Source organism: Leucopleurus acutus (genome assembly GCF_964270905.1).
Source record: "Leucopleurus acutus genome assembly, chromosome: 9".
Taxonomy (NCBI): Eukaryota; Metazoa; Chordata; class Mammalia; order Artiodactyla; family Delphinidae; genus Leucopleurus; species Leucopleurus acutus.
The window spans coordinates 41,875,393-41,898,482 of record NC_139144.1 but is presented as its reverse complement, the minus strand read 5'-3'; the positions used below and the strand labels follow the sequence as shown (position 1 = coordinate 41,898,482).

The 23,090-nt window shown below is 36.7% G+C and overlaps 1 protein-coding gene across 6 annotated transcripts in view; it reads right to left on the bottom strand.

The window, feature by feature from the left end:
- DGKB (diacylglycerol kinase beta) overlaps positions 1-23,090 on the bottom strand; it is a gene marked incomplete at both ends in the record, with an annotated part of 637,756 nt that overhangs the window by 198,305 nt on the left and 416,361 nt on the right. For all 6 annotated transcript variants that reach the window (XM_082846621.1, XM_082846623.1, XM_082846625.1 and 3 more), the window contains one exon: positions 74-164. In XM_082846621.1, coding sequence (XP_082702747.1) covers positions 74-164 — 91 coding nt within the window. The remainder of the gene's footprint in view (positions 1-73; positions 165-23,090) is intronic.

The following is a 23,090-nucleotide window of genomic DNA, read 5'->3' as shown; positions in this document are numbered from 1 at the left end:
TGGGCTAGCACAACATATTAATAATCAAACTCAAGCCATTTCATAGTATTATAAAGATAATTCATTTTCTTACTTCTATTTCTACAGATTCATGTAGCTTCTTGCAGGTGGCTGAGAAAGTTTCAGATGTGCCAAACTCAAAATACCAAAATTTGTTCTTCATTCTGAAAAAGGAAAGGAAGAAGCATCTTAGGCAATTATCAATAACAGGAGGGATTTTTAAAAATGGGGTAGGCCTGTCTTGTATTATAAGTGATAAAAAAGGTTGGAGGACACGTACCATCCATTATGTAATAGATGGTCACATAATTTTCAGAGTTTAACTGTAAGCATCAAATTATATGATTGTCCCAGAGGGGATTATAGCAATGTATTGATCTGATAGATTCAAGTATATCTTTGCCTTTTCTATAATATTGGTTGCTCAGATTTTGAAATATGGTTTTAGTGCTTATGATTCTTAGCTTGTTCTTAGACAACTTGATTTTAGACCAGCCACTCTGTAATCATAAAGAGAGAGAGAAAAAAGAAAAGTCTAGGCTTTTCATGAGGAAAAGGAGACCAAACTTAAATATGCTCAATTTTTCTAGATGGCTATGCATTCATTAGAAATTATCATGATTGGAAAGTATATTAAAAAGAAAAAATAGTAGTTATCTATAAAGATAAAATTTAGTAATTTTTGGATAACTATTAATTATTTTTTAAAGATACTGTCCTCTGTTATATGAACAAAATGGGAAATTATGATACAGCATGAAAGAACTAAAGAAATAATATATTTTATCAACATACAGTTACAAAGAAAATATAGTTTAAACTATTTCAGTATTTAATCTGGAAGTAAGATGCTCAAAATTTATTTTCTCCCACAAATCAATGACCATATCTTTGTTTCTTTGTACCAGATAATTAAATTAATGATCATTTAATGTAATTTTACAAAGGCTGACTAGATTTTTATATTAGCCAGTAGTGGATTTAAAAATTCATTCTCACGAAAAGCTGCAGTTATACATAGTTATACATAGTCTGCAGTTATACATAGTCTAACAAGCTATCACGCCCTCAATTAGAAGAAAATACAGGTAAAATGGGATACATGCTTCCTCACATGAAGGCAAAACAAAAAGAAATTTTTATAATGATATTCAAATATCTCTCTCACAACAAATTACTTTTTCCTTATAAACATGGATATGTACTTTTCACATTAGAATGTAAAACATTTCAACAATTAAAAAAGACACTTGGCAAGGACCTTACTGCTTAATGCAACCCTCTTACTTGTTATGTAAGATGACATGGAACCTAATACAGTGCTTATTATTATGCTGTGTTGTATAGAGTTCTCCGATATAAAATTACAAACTATAAAAGTAATCTTATCTATCTAGACATACCCAATAATATTTAGCCTCATACAAGTTTTTATTTGCTTACAAAATTTTCACTAGCCCTTCTTGCATTAATCACCATATTAAGGTCAATAATCTGAAAACCAAGATAAGTTTCATAGGACTCTAGCACCATGAATCATTGTTCTTTTCTAGAGAATATCTCCTTGGATTATGGCCTGATTTAATATATCTGAGTAGACAGAAATAGATGATAGCTAGTTAGATAGAACAGGGCAAACATTTAACAGTAAGATCTGTGGGCCTGAGTTTACATGTAAGTTTATATTAAATTAATGCAAATAATGTACATTATAGAATAAATGTAGTTTTACAAATTTACACAATGGCTGAAGTTAATGGAAAATTTAGTTTATGGAAAATTAAAAATATTTTCCTATTGATTCATCATTATCATGAAAAATATATCATTCAGCATGATATGAGAGGAAAATATTGTTCTGTATGAAATGGTCTCCAGACAATCAGAATAATATGTAGTATATGTTTTATTACTGTTTGGAATTGTCTTTCTACATTCAACAAGTTTTCTAATAATATCTTTCTGTTGGCCTTTTATCCAGACCTTCCTGGATTCATTTATTCATCCAGTCATTCATTCAACAAATGTTTAGTGAGAACATTCACTTCCATATGCTATGTTTAGTTCTAAAGATACAAATATGAACACGATTATCTTTGTCTCTAAGAAGCTCAGAATGGTTAAGATTATGGGCATATAAAATAATTGAAAAGTTAATTCTCTAAATTAGATATAAGCAAAATATTGTGAAAAAACACTTCAGTGAATCACCTGCTTTTGCCTTGAGGGGTCCAGAAAGCTTTAGAAGATGAGAGCGTTATAATGGATAAGTAGAAGGCAAACAGGAGGAAGGCGAGACAAGTTCTGGTGTTTTTAGGAGTGCAGTGTGACTTAACAGATTGCCTAAGTATGGGCTAACTAGGGTCTTTTTCAGAATGGGTATGCCAAGTTAAGGGGTTTGGAGTTGATATTATAGATTTATAGGATGTCTAAAAGAATTCTGTTAGCAGTGAAGCGACATAGCCAGCTTTGTTGGATAAATAAAACTCATAGAAATGAATAATTGGGCTGGAATGGCGAAATGTTGGTGCTGTGGACAGAAATGTGGCTGTTGGAATAGTACAAATGAAATAAAATTCAAGGCCTAAACGGAGAGGCAAGGAAAATGGAAAGGAGAGGCTGAATTTAAGAGACATAAATGAGGGAGAATCAATAGGAACTGGTGGTATTAGATTATACTGATTTCTGCCATATCTAGGTTATCTCTAGAGGTATATGTGGGAATATCAAAGCATTACTCCAGCAAAGAAAGGGCTATGAGTCTACATTTTGACAGGTTCTGTGACGTAATGATGTAATGTACACTGTATCACAGTTTGAAAATTATATATATACATACATACACACATACACATATATGGCTTCTAAATGCATGTAAATGGTTACTCCCTATTTTTTTTTTCCATTCTGTCCATCAAATTTCTTCATAGCTTAACCAGGATGATGAGGAGCTTGTATCAGCTAACCAAAATATACTGATTTTTAGCAAACACATCACAAGAAACAGAAATTCTGAGAATTTACATTCAGTCTTTATTCACCACATTAGTTAGCATTACTGCTCATGTGCAAAAGCTGCTTTAAATTCTCCATTATTACAACCATTTTATGTTTCACTTAGATAAATATATGGAGGTAATAAAAAGCACATAGAATCAGATTCCACATGACAAATTAAAAGCTGTTAAATTTTATTTTTTTTCAACCCAACTGGTCTTTAGGTTGTAGAAATGCAAAAAAGCACATTTAAGCATGTATGCTATTTACTTTTATGGCTCACATTAGAAAATGATCCAAATAATTCAAACTCAGATTTGTCAGAGAAAACATATAGCTGTGGATTTTAAGAAAAAGGTAACTGGACATTTAACCCACTATGAAATGCTCACACCAGAGTCAAATTTATTGTGTTCTTACACAGGTTTTGTGGATACAGGTATGATGACAAATGTCCTACAAAAAAAGTTATTCATACTGTTATAATTTTAAGTCATTAATATACTAAACCGTATTTCAATGAATTTAATTGTAAGTCTACAGGCTTCAGTTTAATATTTAAAGTGCTTGGCTACCAGATGGTCAGGTAAAAATAAAATTAGCTCCCATTTACCAGGCATTTTCTTACTACCAGTAATTCTGCTTCTTTTATATATCTTCAGGAAAATGTGAACTATCAGAAATATTGCTCAGGCAAAACAATTATTCCTGTCATAATGAAATTTAGTTAATATTTAGTTCTACAAGTTCTGTTCAAATACGCATTTTAATTTCTAGCAATATATTTTCCTTGGAACTTTTCTTCCTGGTTTACAAAGGTTTTTCGTTGTTTTTTTTTTAAACTTTGTCTGCTAAGTAATGTTAATGCAGCAAACATAAAACAAAACAAACAAAACATGAATTGCCAGTGCATTTACCAAAAATAATACCAAAGAACCTAATTAGCTATGACGCTCACTCCTAACAAAGATGCAACATAAAAAGGGTGAAATTGCCTCATTTACCCTACTGTAGAAAACTCTAAAGTCATAAACACACAAAGTTTTAATGCAATGAAATTACTCTTAAATTAAATGTCAACTTTTTCTCACAGGTGTGATTCTTTTATTATTTTCATGTATTTAGTGATGATATAGCAGCTTTGGAAGACCATTTATATATGTATAAAACTGAAGTCTTCTAATAGACACTTGAATCCCTTTTCAAGCATCCTTAACTGATTCTATCTATACTGTATGAATAACATGATCATCAGATAATAAAATCCTCTGACCTTTGCTTATTATTTATTTTTTTATAAGTTTATTTATTTACTTTTGGCTGCGTTGGGTCTTCATTGCTGTGAGTGGGATTTCTCTAGTTGCAGCGAGAGGACGCTACTCCTCACCGCGGTACGCAGGCTTCTTGTTGCTGTGGACTCTCTTGTTGCGGAGCACGGGCTCTAGGCGCGTGGGCTTCAGTAGTTGTGGCTCACAGGCTCTAGAGCACAGTCTCAGTAGTTGTGGCACACGGGCTTAGTTGTTCCGCGGCATGTGGAATCTTCCCGGGTCAGGGCTCAAACCCATGTCCCCTGCATTGGCAGGCGGATCCTTAACCACTGAGCCACCAGGGAAGCCCTGATCTTTGCTTTTATTTTATTTTTAAATTCTATTTATTTTTTAAATTTATTTTTGGCTGCGTTGGGTCTTCATTGCTGCAAGCGGGCTTTCTCTAGCTGCGATGAGAGTGGGCTTCTCATTGCGGGGGCGTCTCTTATTGCAGAGCACTGGCTCTACGTGTGCGGGCTTCAGTAGTTGTGGCTCACAGGCTCTAGAGAGCAGGCTCAGTAGTTGTAGTGCACGGGCTTAGTTGCTCCACGGCATGTGGGATCTTCCCAGACCAGGGATTGAACCCGTGTCCCTTGTATTGGCAGGCGGATTCCTAACCACTGAGCCACCAGGGAAGCCCCGACCTTTGCTTTTAAAATGAAAGCAAAAACATGATGTCCTAAGTAGCTTAGTTAAAATGGATTTTAAATGAATATTTTTTACTCATTAAAGATGTTTCAAAAATCTCATCATTTACATTACTTTGCTTCATTTTTGTCCTGTTATGAAAGCATTTCAACAGTCATTTCAAAACTGGTTTTAAAGTTATTTTTTCATGGAGAACAATGTTTCTAACAATTCGATAACTTTATTTTAATACAAAATTTAGTCTTACAATTTGATGGAATACTCTAGAAACACAGCAGAAATTTTGAATTTGGCTAACAATAGTGGTGATGAGAGACGTGTCACTGTTGACTTACAGCAATAGGGTAAGTGTTTAAAATGGTACATTTATGTCATAGAACTCAATTCAGTTTTGTTTTTCATTGCCAAGAGACATTACACCAGACCTTGGTTATAGGGTTACTCATTTATTCCTAAATGTAGTGAGGTATTGCTCTTAATATGATTATATTTTATAAAAAGAACTACATTTTATTGAAACCCTCAAATCTATGTTTTTTAAAAATAGCAATTTATATACTCTTATAGCAAAAGAATAATGTTGATAACATTATTTCATAAGGAAGGAACATGGCTGTAATTACTACCGTGGGGACATTTTATATTCACACCGAAGACAGCAAACATTTTTCATGTTTGCACACCACAGGCAAAGATATATTTTTTTAAATGACATATAAAAATGTTTGTATCTAATGTTCATTCTTAAGGTATGCTTGTTAAGCACTCAAGAGACAATGAAACAGGCTACAGAAACTTCAGACAGAAACATAAAATATTCCACGTTGGTATGTAAAAAGAGATGGATATTCTAATGGAAAAGTACAAAAGCAGTAGTAATGCCATATTGCAGAGTCTAAAGAAGTATACATACATAGTAAGTCCCCAAAGAACAATGATAAATTAATAATTATATGAAATGTAAAACTAAACCTATAAAATGTTTAAATGGTGTCCAAGATGTTTAGACCTGAATATCTTTCAATAATAATTAGATCTCTATTATTAAAATAAGTATTTCATAATCATAAAAAGTTCTTTAAGAAAACTGTTAGGGAGATGAAATGAAATTTGTGATAGCCATGTTTTCTGCTGTTACTGAGCATGGCACTGTCACAGGTAAACCCAATGAGGTTTAGAAGTCACTCACCCAACATCATATGGGAAGTGCAAAATGTAACTCAGGAATTCTAGCTTTTTTCCCATACTGTCTCTCATTAAATATAATAATGAATGCAGCATCGCATGAAACTTTTTTCTAAGCCATAAGGGAAATGTCATAGGTGAGATGGGTGATCATCATTAAATTGTTCTTTTGTTCATACTTCTACTTCTAGTTTTTTTTTTTTTGCGGTACGTGGGCTTCTCACTGCTGTGCCCTCTCCCGTTGCGGAGCACAGGCTCCAGACGCGCAGGCCTAGCGGCCATGGCCCACGGGCCCAGCCGCTCCGCGGCATGTGGGATCCTCCCGGACCGGGGCACGAACCCGTGTCCCCTGCATCGCCAGGCGGACTCTCCACCACTGTGCCACCAGGGAAGCCCTAGAAGTATTTTTAATTCCCCTCTCCTGATTATTTAAGTCAACTAAGGATGACAATGTAATCTAGCGCTGACAAACAGGACCTGAGAGATCTCCCATTCTGAAACAGAGACATGTACAATGGGAAAGCTAGGCCCATTCTTTCCCCTGTTTTTGCATGTTGTCAAGGAAGGAGATTCTAATTGGAAACGGAGCAGCCATCTTACCACCATGAAAGGAAAGGCAAGGGATACCCAGAGATGCTGATCCAGATTCCTGAAGAGAGTTGAACTTCCTAATCAGTCAATTCTGAAACAGTCCATTTCTGGATCTCCACTCATGTGAGATTTATAAATAGACTCTTATTATTTATTTTGTGTATTCTGTTACTTGTAGCCAAAAGCACACTGACAGCACTATTATAGTTCTAAGAGAATTTTCACATATATTATTATCAATGAGATATTTGGAAAATCCAAATGAGGTGATATATTTGTTATACAATCCTATTTTTCTAGGTGTGAAATTTGGTGGTAACTGAAATAAAGGAGTTAAGGTAGAGAATTTCTGTTCAGCATAATTCCCTGTGCTTATCTTGTGACTAGATATGCAAATATCACCGAATATGCTTTCCTCATCTGACTTGCTATCCCCTGAATTTTTAAAGAATTATTTCCATGTTTATATACTTCAAATAATCTTGGGAAAAAACTCACAAAACATCCCTTTTTGAAGTGTCCCAAATTTGCAACTGATGCTTTTATCAGAGTCACAGACTAGTAAGCAGTTGGTAAGTTCATACTTCTCACCTTCCCCTCTTCCATATCCAAAAACTTAGAAATAGAGTCAGTGGGTGATATCTGAATTAATAAAATATACCACGATGTCTGAGATTATATACAGAAATAGTTAAGGTAGAGTATTTCTCTCCAATATAAATAGACACATGTAGAGCCTAGCCAAAATTGATAGTGAAAATGTAATGAAGGTTTGTATGCATCAATATAAAATAAAGCTCTACTTCTTTTAAAGGGATTATTGTATTCATAAATAGAAAATGTCCACAACACAAAAACTCTCTTCAGTATGTATAAAAACAAAAAGAGGAAGGCACCACAAATGCAGGAATTAGCAAGTCTCCATGCCTAACTCTGAACGTCAGGGGAAACTAGACTGTTCTCTCTAGTGGTAAAAAAATCATTTATACAATGTTCTGAGCACCTACTCTAGACATGGTACTGTGATAGGCAACGGAATTACATTTGTACATAGGACAGAAGAAGTCTCTGCTCACGTTACAGTTAATTTTTAGTCAGGAAAAAATATACGAAATGATTTAATATCAATTGTGATAAGTTCTAAAAAAGGAGGTTTATAGGATGCTGTTAAGAGTGAACACAATAAAAGGGAACAGCAAAATTTCTTTAAGGAAGGAAATTGGCCAGATTTTTCAAAGAGTCTAGGTAACAGAGTTCCTTAACCCATTCTCCCTCCTTTGCTCTGATTCCACAGTTACCGAGCAATGTGGAGTTAATTTTGCTTTCCATGGATTTTGATATGATGTCCTGAACTATGGAATTGTGTGTATTCTACTCTCTGGAAAGGAATCACCACCACTTTCCCTTGGTAACGTGAGCAAGTGATTAAAAGCCTGATCACTTCTGGGTGCCATGATAAAATGATGTTTTTCCATTTACTAAAAATGAGGACGAGACTGGACTATGGTCACACACTTAACATACTGCTTCCTAGGATGACTGCTGGAAGGCCTTCACAGGCAGCTGGGACAACTAGCTGGATAATAAAGTGAATATGCTGACCTAGACTGTGTAAGAATTGCGTGCGACATCCCCTCTCTTTCTACCATTTACCAATTGACTTTCTTGGTTATATTTGTCTCTCTCTCTCTCTCTCTCTGTCTCCCTCTTTCTCTGTCTTTTTTATTTGCTTTTACTGAATGTACTAAACCAATCAGTTATTTAAGCACCAGATATAAGAATATAAAGGTTCTTCAGTGTTAATATATAGTTTGACAGATATTTAAGGAGCACCTACTTAGTTTCAGCGAAGTTAATTAAATGTAATAGTTCAGGTACACTTATAGTAAAAACAGCTCCAGTTTTCTGACCTGACCCATGGACAACTCTTTACAACTAGAATATGAATTAACTGGTAACTTTCTGCATTTGACTACGAGAAGGAGTCAACATTATTAAACAAATAACTCTGTCTGACAGCATTTGCTTTGCATGTTAAAATATTAATGACATCTGAAATCACTACACAAAGCGGTTTCAAACACAAGGAATTCAACATGTGAAAAAGGAGATTATACAAATAGTTTTGAAAAACACATCTACTTTTCATCACTGAAAGGCCAATTAATTCTTTTCTATTACTACCCTCAGTGTCATAGAATAATTTAAAATCAATAATTATGAATCATTAGAACATATTATACCTTGCTACATTTTAAATGTTTCTCCTAACCAATTTTTAGATGCTATGTTTTGTAAAACTTACAAAAATAAAGAAAAAAATTACACCTCTCTAGCTCCTTCACACATCATTTTCCTTACCTATATTCTGTGACGACTAACACAGCGTCACCACTTAAAAAAAAACTTCTAATAAAACTTGTTTCTATTCTCTGAAAACTAGGTAAGTGTTTTACCTTCTGATTTTCTTCACACATCAGCAGTCCTTTTCCAATTTTGTAACAAGAACCACAACTTTGCATTTTGAAAATGTTCACCTTAAAACTTCTCTCGCACTGGAATTACAAAATGGGGCAATCCTCCTTTTCCCAATGCTACAGAGGACTGGTTTTACACACACATTAATTATCTTGTAGAAAAACGATAAGAATAAGAATCAGACTACTTGAGTTATATTGAAAATATTGATACTTTTAATCAAACCGAAGAATTATATAGTCTAACATATGAATCAGTAAACCCATTATTATTTAGATTGCGTTTTTTGTCACTGATTTATGTCCTGAGGAACCCAGATGACTCCCGGAAATATCATGATCCGTTTTTGTTTCCAGTCAAGATGCTATAATTTATATAAAATATTCAGACTGACTTGTATATAAACTAACTGACAGATGTAGGCATTATTATTTGGAGATTAATCATTGTGCTGGTACACTCAAGTACATGTTGGGTAATTCTAAGAAACACTTCCTTTCCTTTTCTCTCTAGTATTATCTATTTTTTATTTTAAAAATAAGCCTAGCCCATATACTATTTTCTCCTGTTTGAAATTATGCGCAAATAAGCAGATAATAAATGGAGATGAATTATAGTTGAAGATATTTTACAAGATAAAACCTTTTTCAATTTGCATTACCATCAACAAATCAATAAACCAACATTTTTTGTCATATTAATATACTTAGCAACACGTTGTATCGCTTTCCAGAATTTAAATAAAAAGTCATCTGTATCTTTCACTTGAGAAGAACAAAATGATACCCTTGTTCAAAAAAGTGTATATAATCTGAACCTAGATACAGTATTGAAGTCATTTCATCCAAAATATTATTGGATATTTATAGTCGCTCATTTAGGTGACTCAGAGATGTTTCCTATTATGAACAGATTATAGAGACTGCAGAGGATAACTCCTTGTTATTTTTATCTATCAGTACGAAAACAAAATCTCTTGGAGGCCCTTTTTAGTAAGTCATCAAATGTAAAATAATCATAAGGTTACTCATACCTACATAATATGTTTCAGTGTTGCTAAATCTTGCCAGAGTTCATTATTATGGATTCATGGAAATACGTATGTGAGCAAGAACACTACTTTTCTCCTTTTTTTTTTTTTTTTTTGCGGTACGCGGACCTCTCACTGCCGTGGCCCCTCCCGTTGCGGAGCACAGGCTCCGGACGCGCAGGCTCAGCGGCCATGGCTCACGGGCCCAGCCGCTCCGCGGCATGTGGGATCTTCCCGGACAGGGGCACGAAACCGCGTCCCCTGCATCGGCAGGCGGACTCTCAACCACTGCGCCACCGGGGAAGCCCAAGAACACTACTTTTCATTCAGCTATCTCCCCCCAAATTTAGAACCTAATCATTTGAGACAGATGAAAACAAAAAGCGACTTGCTTAGGAACATAAAAGGGGAGACCAGAGAAAGGGATTTCTATTATTTTTGCTCATTCATTCAACAAATATTTACTGAATACCTCTTATGTGACAGGCACCGTTCTAGTTGCTGGTAATTCATTAGTGATGAAGTTCCTGCTCTTATATTGCTAATAGCTTTTATTTGTTTAAAGGTGAGATTAGATTGCCTATTATCACTTAGAATTGATGAACCACTCTCTCCAGTTCTTCTCATTCTTAGAGCAGAGCATACATAAAATGAAAATCCAAAACAAATACAAAAAATTATAAAACATTTATACCAGCCAATTCCTGGACTAGTTTTCAAAACTAAATTATAATTGCCTTTATAATTAATTAAAGTATTATTGAATACAGCAGTAGATTGTTTAAATGGACACAAATTCTTCCCAATCCTGTATGCAAGCCATTATGAAACGGGACTGTGCCACATCTCCCTTCCAGAGGTAGATCTCTTTCTTCACCCCCCTGCATCTGGACTAGCTTTAGTGATTTTGACCAACAGAATGTAACAGAAGTGATGTTGTCCAAGTTCCACAGCCTAGGCCTCAATGGCCTTGTAAATGCCACTTTTCCTCTCTTGGAGCACTGTCCTGAGAACTCCTTGTTGTGAAGACATCCAGAGTGGAAAATGACGTGAAGAGGAAGATCTAATAACCTAGTTGAGCCCAGGCCCAGCTCATTCACTAACTTATTGCATATGAAGAGCTGCCTAGTTCACCCAAAGAAGTAAGAAAAATAATAAACTGCTGTCATTTTCAGGTGCAAAGTTTTGGGGTGGTGTGCTGTGTAAAAATGGATGAAAGACACACAAACTTATCATATATCTTGGAACACGCTAACCACAACACACACCGAAGTCAGCAAAAGCTTCCATAAATTCTGCCTTATAGACTCTGCCCTACAGTGTAGTGGGAAAGACAGTAATTCCTCAAGCACACAAATATTGTGAAATTGCTATGGTACCATGGGAAGGAGGAAAAGTGGAAATATTTCATGAGAGGTTATAATTCCTGGGAGGGAAGCACATTTCTGGCACAGGTGACTGTCAGCACAAAGGCCCTGTGGCAGAAAACATACCTAAAGCCACGTTAAGGAGGCCAAAGAACCTAGAAGAGAGCGAATGGTAGCTCAGTGTGAGTAAGCGCTGCTAGATTAGGGCCAGACACTTCACTGCAGAGCATGCTTGTCTTATGATGAATACTGGCAGCAGCAGTGCTTATACTGAATTGGTATGTCTTTATCTATGTGTATTGTTTCTTTTTGATGCAACTATTTGCTGCATGAGCATTCAGGAAGTGGCAACACAATATGTTCCTAAAAGATCAGCAGAGCAATGCTTGTATTTCATTGTTAAAACTCCTTGCATATCTAAAGCCTCAGAGCTGAAACTAAGTAACCTAAATAAATGTAATGATGGAAATGAATTAGACAGAAAAGAGCTCTGGTAATTGTGGTTGTATTCATCTTTCAATTGAACAATTTAGACTTTTACGTAGAAGAAAAGGAATATGATAGGTCAATTAAGTACGGTAATAACCAGGCAAATCAACAAGTCTCTGTTGTACAAGTTGACTCTGTACTATGTGGTCATCAATTTCATTAACTTAGTATAATATAAAGAGTATGCAAAATTCTGAAGGGGAGATAAAAATTCTCAAACTCTTATTGTTCACATAAAAGGAAAGTGTCAAGTGAAAAAGTAACAGCCAATTATTTCCAATCAGATAAAACTACTGAAATATTTCTGTTGGGAACAAAGTCTTGCTTTCCTCTCAGCTCAAAAAATACAGACATAGCAAATTAATATTCCTGGAGTTCCCCTCCTTTGCTTATTAGACTCACAATAATACTGCTCAGAAGGATGAGGAGGCATTTGGGGAGATTATTGGTTTAAGCAATAACCCCTTAAAGCAAGGCAAGCAAAAAGAAAAAAGAAAGAAAAGAAAAAAATCTGAATTCTTTTTGTTACATTCAATCGTCACAATAGAGTCATTTTGTCTCATCATCTATAAATCTATCATCCTGCTAATACTTCGGTAAAATCATTTCATTGTAGCACATAATATATATTAATAAGCTACTAGACTTTTTCTAATAATCTACTTTCCTTTCCACTTTAGATTTAACAATCATATAATAATCACTGTTCTGCTTGCGAATGAATCATATGCAATAGTAAGGAAATAGCTAAGAGGGAGATGCAGCCCGTGAGAGATTTAATCATAGGAAATGGCTGACTTTTTATTTCCAATAACCATCTGCACTCGGGGTAAATCAGGTGCTAATGAAGCTCAGGCCCAGGCTGCATGGGAGCATAAATCTCAAGAACCAAAAGTCATGGAGCAACAGACTTCAGAAAAACAGAATTTTCTAAGGCAATGTACCAAGATTATCATATAGAAGGTCACCATCTGCAAATATGTCACATAAATGAATACATTTGGTAGACCTAATACCACTTTATGACACTGGCTATAAACATCAAATATATATATACCTTTCTTTTGAAACCTGACCACTCTAAACTATTATGTTCATTTATGGTTTCCTCCTAGAGAGTCACCATGTTAAGGGCTGGAGTTCCCCATGCTAATTTCATTTTAATCTTCTCCAAAGTGACTTAGAAGTACTCAATACTTAGAAAATCAGTGATGGAAATAAACGGATTAATTGTGGAATCCCACTTTTAGAGCAGAAGAGTACTAACAGATTTTTGTTTTCCCCAGTGAACGAGGAAGCCAGATCTAAACCGGGTAGAATTTGTGCCAGACATAGGATTAGACTCAAGTCTTTTGAGAATCAACCAATATGACAATGTCTTCTGAGACTTTCTGTTTCTGTCATCATAATCCTCCACTTCAGGCCTCACTCAACCACTATTGGGGTAATACCCACAATATGGATCAAGACAGAAATAGAAAGGCAAGGACAGGCCACCATCTCCAGAATCAATCAAATTCTGTCACAAAAAAAGGATTCAAGTCTTGAGCACTTGACAAAACATTGACCTTTGTCTACATGCTAGTGTAAAACATGGTTCACATCTATCCCCGTGATTATTAATGATTATATTCTTAACCCTTTGCAAATAATAACAAAAGCAAGGACCTGGAATCACAGGTAAAAATGAGGTGTGGGATTTCTAGTAACACTTGAGTCAACCTGAATTCCCTACCATCCCCAGCATAACATGGCTTCATCATTCTCCACTTGTTACCACATATGCAGGAATTCTAGTGAAGTGCTAAAAAGTCTTTTCTCTCACTTTTGTAAAAATAAATTAGAAAACAACAGCCAATTAGTCTGTAACTAGCTTTATGAATTACTGGGGTGGATACAAAGAGCAATGGTTCTTAATTATCTGTGGGTCATGGATACCTTAAGAATTTGATGAGTCATGAAACTTCTTTTCTGAAATACACACATGACACATATGTAAAGGATTATGCCTAAAATTTCAGAAGTTTTACAGTCTTCCTGAATTCTACTCACAGTGCCCAGAACCATGTAAATTCAAGTTACAAGTTATAACTATGGTCATATTTGCAACCTTGAGAACTGACAAAAATCTGAGGTGGTATGTATTATAAATGACAGACCTTTAATGTAAATTTCTTTTTTTTTTTTTTTGGCTGTGCCACACAGCTTGTGGGATCTTAGTTCCCTGACCAGGGACTGAACCCAGGCCAAGGCAGTGAAAGCGCCGAGTCCTAACCACTGGACCGCCGGAGAATTCCTTGTAAATTATTTTTAATTTCTTATTCAAAGTTACTTGGTACCAGCATTTATCATGTTTGATCACAAATGCAGTTTTCAAACTGTGTTTTCCCATTATCTACATGAAATAAATTGATGGTTGTTTTCATTTAAAATTGAGAAGACAGGCACATTTTACTATTTCGTAGATGTGAGGACATGATATTAGATATGTAGTTATATAGTGTTTTACTATTCTAACAAGAAGTCACAAAATTAGAGTTGATTACATTTTATGAATGGGTTTTAACCCTCAGTCTGTAATTGTGTCTCCCTCAAATTTACATTGCTGTATCCCAAACACACTGGCATTTGACTTCTTAGAACCTAATGTGCTGTTAGAGAGGAGCATTTGTAAACATATCGTATTACTTCCACTTTGATCTTTTTCTCTCATTGATTTTAATACATAGCAAAGAACTAATAATCTTTGTTTCATTTTACAAATTATTATACCTGAAGCCAAATCCTAGTCTAGTCTCAATTCCACAAATAATATGAAGTGCAAAGCAATTTTATGGCATCTAATGTTGTAATTAGGAACATTTTAAAAATAATCAATTTTTACTAAAGAGAGATGATAGTAAAAGCTAAATATTAGTTCTGAACTTAAAGTTTTCTTCAAAGATTTCCTCTAGAAAGAAATATACTTTTATAATTATATCCCTGATGGTGTTAAAAATATTAGAAATTCTTTAAAGCAAAATGTGAAGGAACATATAGCTGGTGATATAGCGTATAATGCAAGTACATCATAACTTGTGGCAACGAGCAGCAGAGAGTTCAGAAACGTGCCAAAACATTGCAGTCAGAAATATCTGCATCCTTGTTACTTCGCTTCTGCTTGTTTTGTGATATCTTTACCATTAGAGCAACGCATATATAGGAAGAATTCAAGATAATGGTAATTTCCTAAGGCATTTCTTAGAGCAATTAGAAGGTAACAAATATAAGTTATGAATCTATTACTTTACATATTCACATTGTTTTAGGTGTTCATATACTACCTTAGACAAAATATAAATGGTAAATGTTTTAAAAATTATGGCTCTAGAAGAATTTATTCAAGTATATCCTTCAAATCTGGCCATTTAAGTTTTATTTCTATTACTTTAAGTCATTATCATCCATTGCCTTATTTCATCACACAATTTGATAAATATTCTCTCTTTTGGGAACAAGGTGTAATTATAATTCTTGCCCCCTTTATGGTGGGATGGGGCCATGTGGTGACTTCTGACTAATGAGATGTTAAGGAACACGGCGTAGGTCATTTCAGGACTGGAACATTTAATTGCCAAAGTAAGCTCCTCTGGAATTCTCTTCCCTTTTTGCACATTGAATGACAAAGTACAAGTACATGGCTGTGCTATCAACTTGGATCGTTGACTGAATAGAGTAAACAAAGCTCCACTGTCCCTGCAAAGAGCTTGGAACGTGATGGAGAGGAATCTTTTGTGGTTTTCAGTCACCCTTAGTTTGGGGTTATTATCTTAGCATAATACTTCCTAACATGTGCAAAACATGCTCTAACATATATTTTCAAACATGTTGTTCTACTCCCAAACTATTCTCCAAAACGTAGCCATGTTTTTGTTCATTTGTTTCAATTTGTGAAACAGTAACTGTTATATTGAATTAAAATGATTAAAGTGATGTTATCACAAAAATTAATTTCTGAAATTTCTCTTTAAATTTATTCTATAATTGTTCTTTACTCAAAATAAAGTTTTACTTCATTAATTAAAATGCTGGTTTCATCAAGACTCCTGACTTAAAGTGGAAATTTCTTCCCAGCCATAGCTAGTGGCTGGTGTAAGCAGAATGCCTATGGTAAGGAAAGGGGAGGCAAATGCTTCACTCCTTTCTGACCTAGGACTTATTCTCTTTCTGCCCTATCTTACTACCCCGTTCTCTGACCTTTCTGATTTAGAGCATGGAGCAGGGGAAGAGGTAAGGAGAGTAAGATAGTTATTACTTGATTTGTACCACAGTGGGAAAACTTCCACTAGTGCTTTCTAGTTTTGTTGTAGTTTAAAAATTTGCGGGCTTCCCTGGTGGCGCAGTGGTTGAGAGTCCACCTGCCGATGCAGGGGACACGGGTTCGTGCCCCGGTCCAGGCAGATCCCACATGCTGCGGAGTGGCTGGGCCCGTGAGCCATGGCCGCTGAGCCTGCGCGTCCGGAGCCTGTGCTCCGCAACGGGAAAATCCACAACAGTGAGAGGCCCGCGTACCGCAAAAAAAAAAAAAAATGTGCTTCTCCCTTCAGCCCTTGCTTTCATTCTTCAGAGATTTCTCCCAGCACTGCCTTCCACCCCTTCCCCGCAACCCTGGAGATATTTCGACCATAGTCCCCTGACATGGTCAAGTGCATTTCCACTCCAGCTCATCTTGCCCTCCTCCACATCCTCTGGATGGCTGTCCATCTAACTTCCATTTCCTTGCGCTGCAGCCACTTTGTCGTTTCTGAAGGATCTAAAACAATCCCAAGGCACCTTCTGTTCTCCTCTCTGCGACCCCTCCTCCCGTCCTCACACAGCGCACGTTATCTAACCCGCAGGCTGCATGTCTTGCCCTGGCGGACTCGGAGACCACAACGCTTCCCACACTGCAGTCCTCTGCTCTGCTATCAATAGCCCCTTCAGTCAGTCTCCTGCCCTTTACCTCTCTCAGATACGAATCACACACACCATGGCCTACAAGGAGGCAGAGACACAGAGACATTCTCCAAGGAAGCTCCTGAAACCTCCCCTCCCGACACTAGGTTAGGTGGGTTTTGCAGGGGCTAACTTCACGAGGAGGGTAAAGAGATCCTGACAGCATATCTTCCTCCAGAGGAATCCACTTCAATAATCTTCCAGTTTATACCCATTGGCTCTTTTCTTCTTTTTGCGGTACGCGGGCCTCTCACTGTTGTGGCCTCTCCCGTTGCGGAGCACAGGTTCCGGACGCGCAGGCTCAGCGGCCATAGCTCACGGGCCCAGCCGCTCCGCGGCATGTGGGATCTGCCCGGACCGGGGCACGACCCCGTGTCCCCTGCATCGGCAGGCGGACTCTCAACCACTGCGCCACCAGGGACGCCCTGGCTGCTCTGTTTAAAATTATAATCCTTGACCCTACACTGGTATTCCCTGTCTCGCTTTCTTCTGTAGAACTTCCTACCTTCTGAAATACTGATGTACTTGTTGATTATCTGCCTCCCCAAATAGACTAGAAGTTCTTTGAGGAAAATGATTTTGTTTCATGACTATATTCTCAGTGCCTACAACATGTCTCACATTTGTTAAGTTCTCCATAAATATTTGTTGAATAAATACACAAATACATTTCCAGTTCAACATGGGGGGGGTCTTACTATTTGTTTTTTGTTTTTGTTTTGTTTTGTTTTGTTTTTTGCGGTACGCGGGCCTCTCACTGTTTTGGCCTCTCCCGTTGCAGAGCACAGGCTCCGGACGCGCAGGCTCAGCGGCCATGGCTCACGGGCGCAGCCGCTCCGCGGAATGTGGGATCTTCCCGGACCGGGGCACGAACCCATGTCCCCTGCATCGGCAGGCGGACTCTCAACCACTGCGCCACCAGGGAAGCCCTGGGGGTCTTAGTATTTGAACCAGACCAGACAGCACAGAGACCTGGGTTAAAATATTGGCTCAGACTTGTTTCAAGAATGATTTCCTTTCAATTTTCTACAAATCAGGATACCGGCTGTACAAATATTATACAGAAAATCTAGGATGGGAGAGAGAAGTGTCTCTCTTCTACCCCTCTCATTTCTGCCCAGGGAGCTAGGCTCCTAGGCAGAAAGCGGGTGGGTACCCGGCTTGCCCTTGTGGAAGGCTGCCGCTTAAGGTGGGTCTCAGCTGGCACAGAAAATCCAAGACAGTTGTGGCTGAAACTGGAGGTGGACAGAGAGAATTCTTCATAAGGCACCGAAGTCACTTACTATGATAAGACACCATAATAACCATTTATAGTTCTCAAAACTCTCTTTAATTTCATAAATAACCCAATCCATCATGCAGTATTTTAAATGTCTTTTCTATATTTCTTGTCACAAAGATTATGAAAACAGACGTATACTTTCATCACAAAAATAACCTTACATCGGATCAAGAGTTTACCAGTAGCCCCCCCAATTTAACAAAGTTACTAACTATGCAATTTTTCATTTTAAATTAAATCATAGGAATAATTTTCCTTTCTACCTAAACCCATTAAAAGTCCAATATTTTATAGCAGAGATAACACTGAATGATTCACAAATTAATGAAACCATTGTTAACAGTGCTCTAAACTTTAGGAAATAGAATTATAAAAGCCTTATAAAAACCAAGACTGTCCCTGCCCCCTGCCCCTTTCAGCACTATGTGTGTTGCTTATTCAAATCTAAACTTATGAAGACTTTTGTGCACATAATTTTCTAAGGTGATAAAGAAATACCCAGATATTTCCATGCAGGCAGATTGGTGAGAGCTTGATCGGATACTCCAATTGTAATGTTTCTTAAAGCAGAAGTGGTCTTTCTATAAATGACCAAACTTGGAAGAGAAAACTTCAGTTGGTGTGACAGTCTGGGGACTCTTCCTGGCCCCCAAAGCCATGGGGAAAATTTCCAGGAGATTCATGGCACAAGGCCGCCCATGGCCTCTGTAACTTAAGCCAATATTTAGGAAGCCTAAGTGCATGACTGTCTGCATTATGCAGGTTCAAGTAATGATGTTATAGCACTTGGGTTACAGTATAGGGGGTTCTGAACCACGAGAACCCCTGAATTTGAGACAATTTTGTGCCATGATATTCTCAGTTCTCTCTCAAGGGATTTTATCCTTTGACCCACTGTACAGAATTGTTTCCTAATTAGGCTCTTTCAAAGCTAAAAGGGACAAAAATAGGGCCGAGCAGCCAAATGTACCTTTTATAAATCCACCTCTAAACTTGTAGAGAACTCTAACAATGGTTTCATTAATTTAGCAATCACTCAATGTCGTATCTATTATAATGTACTAAGCTCTTAAGAGAGAAAGAAAAAAGAAAATTGTTTTATTCCCATGATTTAATTTAAAACGAAAGATGAAAAATTGCAATGATGGTAGTCTTTTAAACTTTTTTGATTTGCTTTATGACTTAAAGTATGGACTTGCTTTTCTTGAGGGCCATGCTTTTGTCTTCCTCAGTGTATAGTTTTATCTTTCTAAGAACAGGTATGAAAACATTTAAGTGACTTTAATAAAAACTGGTAATATGTATTTCAAACTTGGTAACAAATGCAGCCCCAAAAGATGCATATAAAAACAGTGCATACCAAGACAACATACCTAACCAGGACCCCAAGTTATCGGTGGTAACAACGAAGCACCTTGTCTCCCATCAATAATCATGTACCTTACATTGGCTGGGCCCCTCTCCCGGATCCCTGGGATATTCCAGAGATTCTTGCAGGATCTTCCGGAGATTCTTGCCAAATCCAGTTCCCAGCTCCCATGGTAGGTTATGCTCCCCTTGCCATGTGCAAAACTGTTCACAGCAAGGGATTTTCCCTCTGAAGTGTCTTTGTAGATAGTACAATACTTTTCCTTCTTCACAGTGCTGCTTGCATGATGTCCTAAAATTTCTGTCTTTTCAATCCACAAAGGGCTTTCCTGAATGGAAATGTATTGGATCTGCCAGACTACTCAGTGCCTCCTGTGATTCTGCAGTGCAGCTGAAGTATCTCAAAGTTATTCAGTTAGACAGTCTCAAGATAGTTTAGATTTTGCTCAGAATGGCCCAGCCAAAATTGTGTAAATTGTGTAGCTGCACAGAAGAAAGGCTTCTACTGAAAGCAGAAAATAATGAAAGACAAATGAATTTAATTTGACGCTCATGACACCCCTTTTCCTCCCTACTAATTTTGAAGCTGACCTCTTTATGAACACTGATTCTCTTTGGCAATTCAGTCATTTCTAGGGGAAGAGAATGACATTCTAATCCATTTGCATATGTAAACACAGTAAAAAAAATATATAGTAATGTTAATTTCTCAGTTTTGGATGTTTACTTCTTATTTTGGCAAATGTATTATGACTACCTAAGATGTTAACTTTAGGGGAAAGTGGGTAGAAGGTATATAGAAATTCTCTATGCCATCTTTGCAACCTTTCTGTAAATCAAAACTTTTTCCAAAATAAATATTTTACTTAAAAAAATTATTTAGTGATAGAAGTGATCTCCAGTAATTCAAAAAGTTAAATACACACTAGGGAATGATGCAATCAGTCCATATAAAGGACAGAAAATTATCTAATACCTATCCTAGATATACTGACTGTTTTCATTAGAGACTAACATCAAAATCCTCAATGGAAATATTTCTGTATAACACAATGACAGATCCAGGGGAATGCATACAGTGGGATACGGACTGAAAACTTAAAAACTCAAAAGGATCAAAACCAGCTCTTATTTTAAATAAACTGTGTACTTGAAAACATTTACCTACTTATTTTCTTCAGACCTCCTTTTTACTAAGTGATTATGCAAACAGAATTAAGAAGGGGAGGAAAAAAAAACCCCTGTATTTGTTCTTGTCCATTGTAAATATTTACACATTTTGGTGAAGGAGAAAAACAGTTGTTAGCAAAGTTGGCTTGAAAGAATAGGAGGAAATGTTGGTTAAAAATAAAGCATAATGACATGGAGGAAAATGTCACCTGAGGAAGAATTTTTTTTAATTTTTATTTTTCACCAACATCCTTTTTTGAGAGTACTGGAGACAATTATGCCACAATCACATTTTAAGACATTTTTTTCCCATTACAATAGATATCTTCATTTTCTAAATTTGTTACTTGTAAGTCGAATTCATTTCATTGGCTTCACTTTCTTGTCTCATTAAGCTAAATTCAGTGAGTGTTTGTTTTGAGCCCTCTTTAAATAAGAGCTCCTATTTCTTTTCATTATCTGTAAGTCCTCCATGTACAAAATCACTTTCGTTGCACCAACTTTCCTATTCATACACCACAGTTACTAGAAAGTGTAAGATGAAATCCATCATTAGGTGCCTCAAAGAAATTATGGAGTTGTTTTTTTCCCCACTTTCATTTCTTGCCCATACTTGGAAATTTGATGATTCAGGGAAGGAGGAAAGAGAGTGGGGGGAGTCCTGACTGATGTCAAGCGTCTGGCGAGTTGATGACTTCAGTTGGCTTTAAGCAATTGATTTTAATACAATAATTTTGTATTAAATAATACAATTGATTTTAATACAATAATCCTCTTTTAATCTCTTCTAGACCTATGTCTACCTCTAGAGACTGGACATTCCTCTCTCCTGATGACAGAATGTGCAGGTGTGCACCCTTAGGCTCAAGCGTTGTCCAAGGAGATGCTGTGTACAGGAGGTATATGCAGACTGAGGTGTCCTGCAGATGAAAGCTAAGCTCCTTACAATGCACCATGGAGCTGGGCATGGGAAAAGAAGAGGAAAGGCCATTGCTGAGAGCTGCGGCCAGGGCCTCATTCTCTCTGTGCTGTCATATCCAGGTGAGAAACGTCGAAGAGTTGGAACCTGGCGCTCTATGTTGTTGTACCAAGGTAATCAGATACAGCCTAGTTTACTTAACATCCATAAACAAGTTGATGTTAAATAAAATAGATTAGATTGATTAGATTGGTTGAATTGATTTAAAACTTTTAAATATTTAGATATACGTATGGTATGTGGACCTCCATTTTACTTTTCTTCCAGGTCCTAAAAAACTCAGGAACAACCCTGAGAAGAATAATTCCAGCGACTAAGACTTATTGAATGGCTTCTATGTGTCAGACACTATGTAAAAAGTTCTACGTGTACTATTTTAATTCAGATAACAACCCACTGAGATAGGAACAATTTGTACACACATTTTAGAGATGAGAAAATGGAAAATGGAATCTATCTTATGAACAGATTTTCCTTTTAGTCACAGTTTGTAGGAATGCTTCTTTTTTTGGCATTCAGGAAGTAGATGTCCTCCCCAATTTCTTCCTGTATTTAGACATGGCCTAATCACAAACTTTTTCCCAAAATATATTGGTCTTAGAGGATTGGTGATGATGTTTGCCACAGTTTCAATTTCTTCTGTGCTTGAAGTGGGAGAGCATCCAAACTCAAGCAATCTTTAGCTTTAGTTACTGATTCTGCCAACTCTTTGTAATAATGCAATCTTTTCATTTTATCAGTGTGATATCTTTCTGAATCCTGAAGTATGTGTTTCACACACGTTCAAATTCAGCCATCTTTCTTCTCCAACTGATTTTTACAAGACAATTTAGGCTTAGACTGCAAACAGCTTTCATATCAGATTTCACCTCTGACAGTCTGGTAGCAGCTGCCTGAATGGCTCTACAGACAAGGACAATGGAGTTGCACATGGATGCAGTAGGAAAGAGCAATTTAGAAAACGAGTGTTGGAGTACACTGTCTACGAATTTCGTATCCACAATTGATACAGTTCTCGTGTACAGATACACAGAAGGTAGCATTTTTGTCCACCGAAGTGTTATTCAGTGAGGCAAATACAACATATAGAGAGGAATATGCCTCTTATTCATTCATATATACTTTCCTTTTACTTTCTCATCAACCATCCCCAATGACCTTTTAAGTACTTGTGTACATATGCACACATGCACTCACACACACATAAACACACACATCCTAAAAC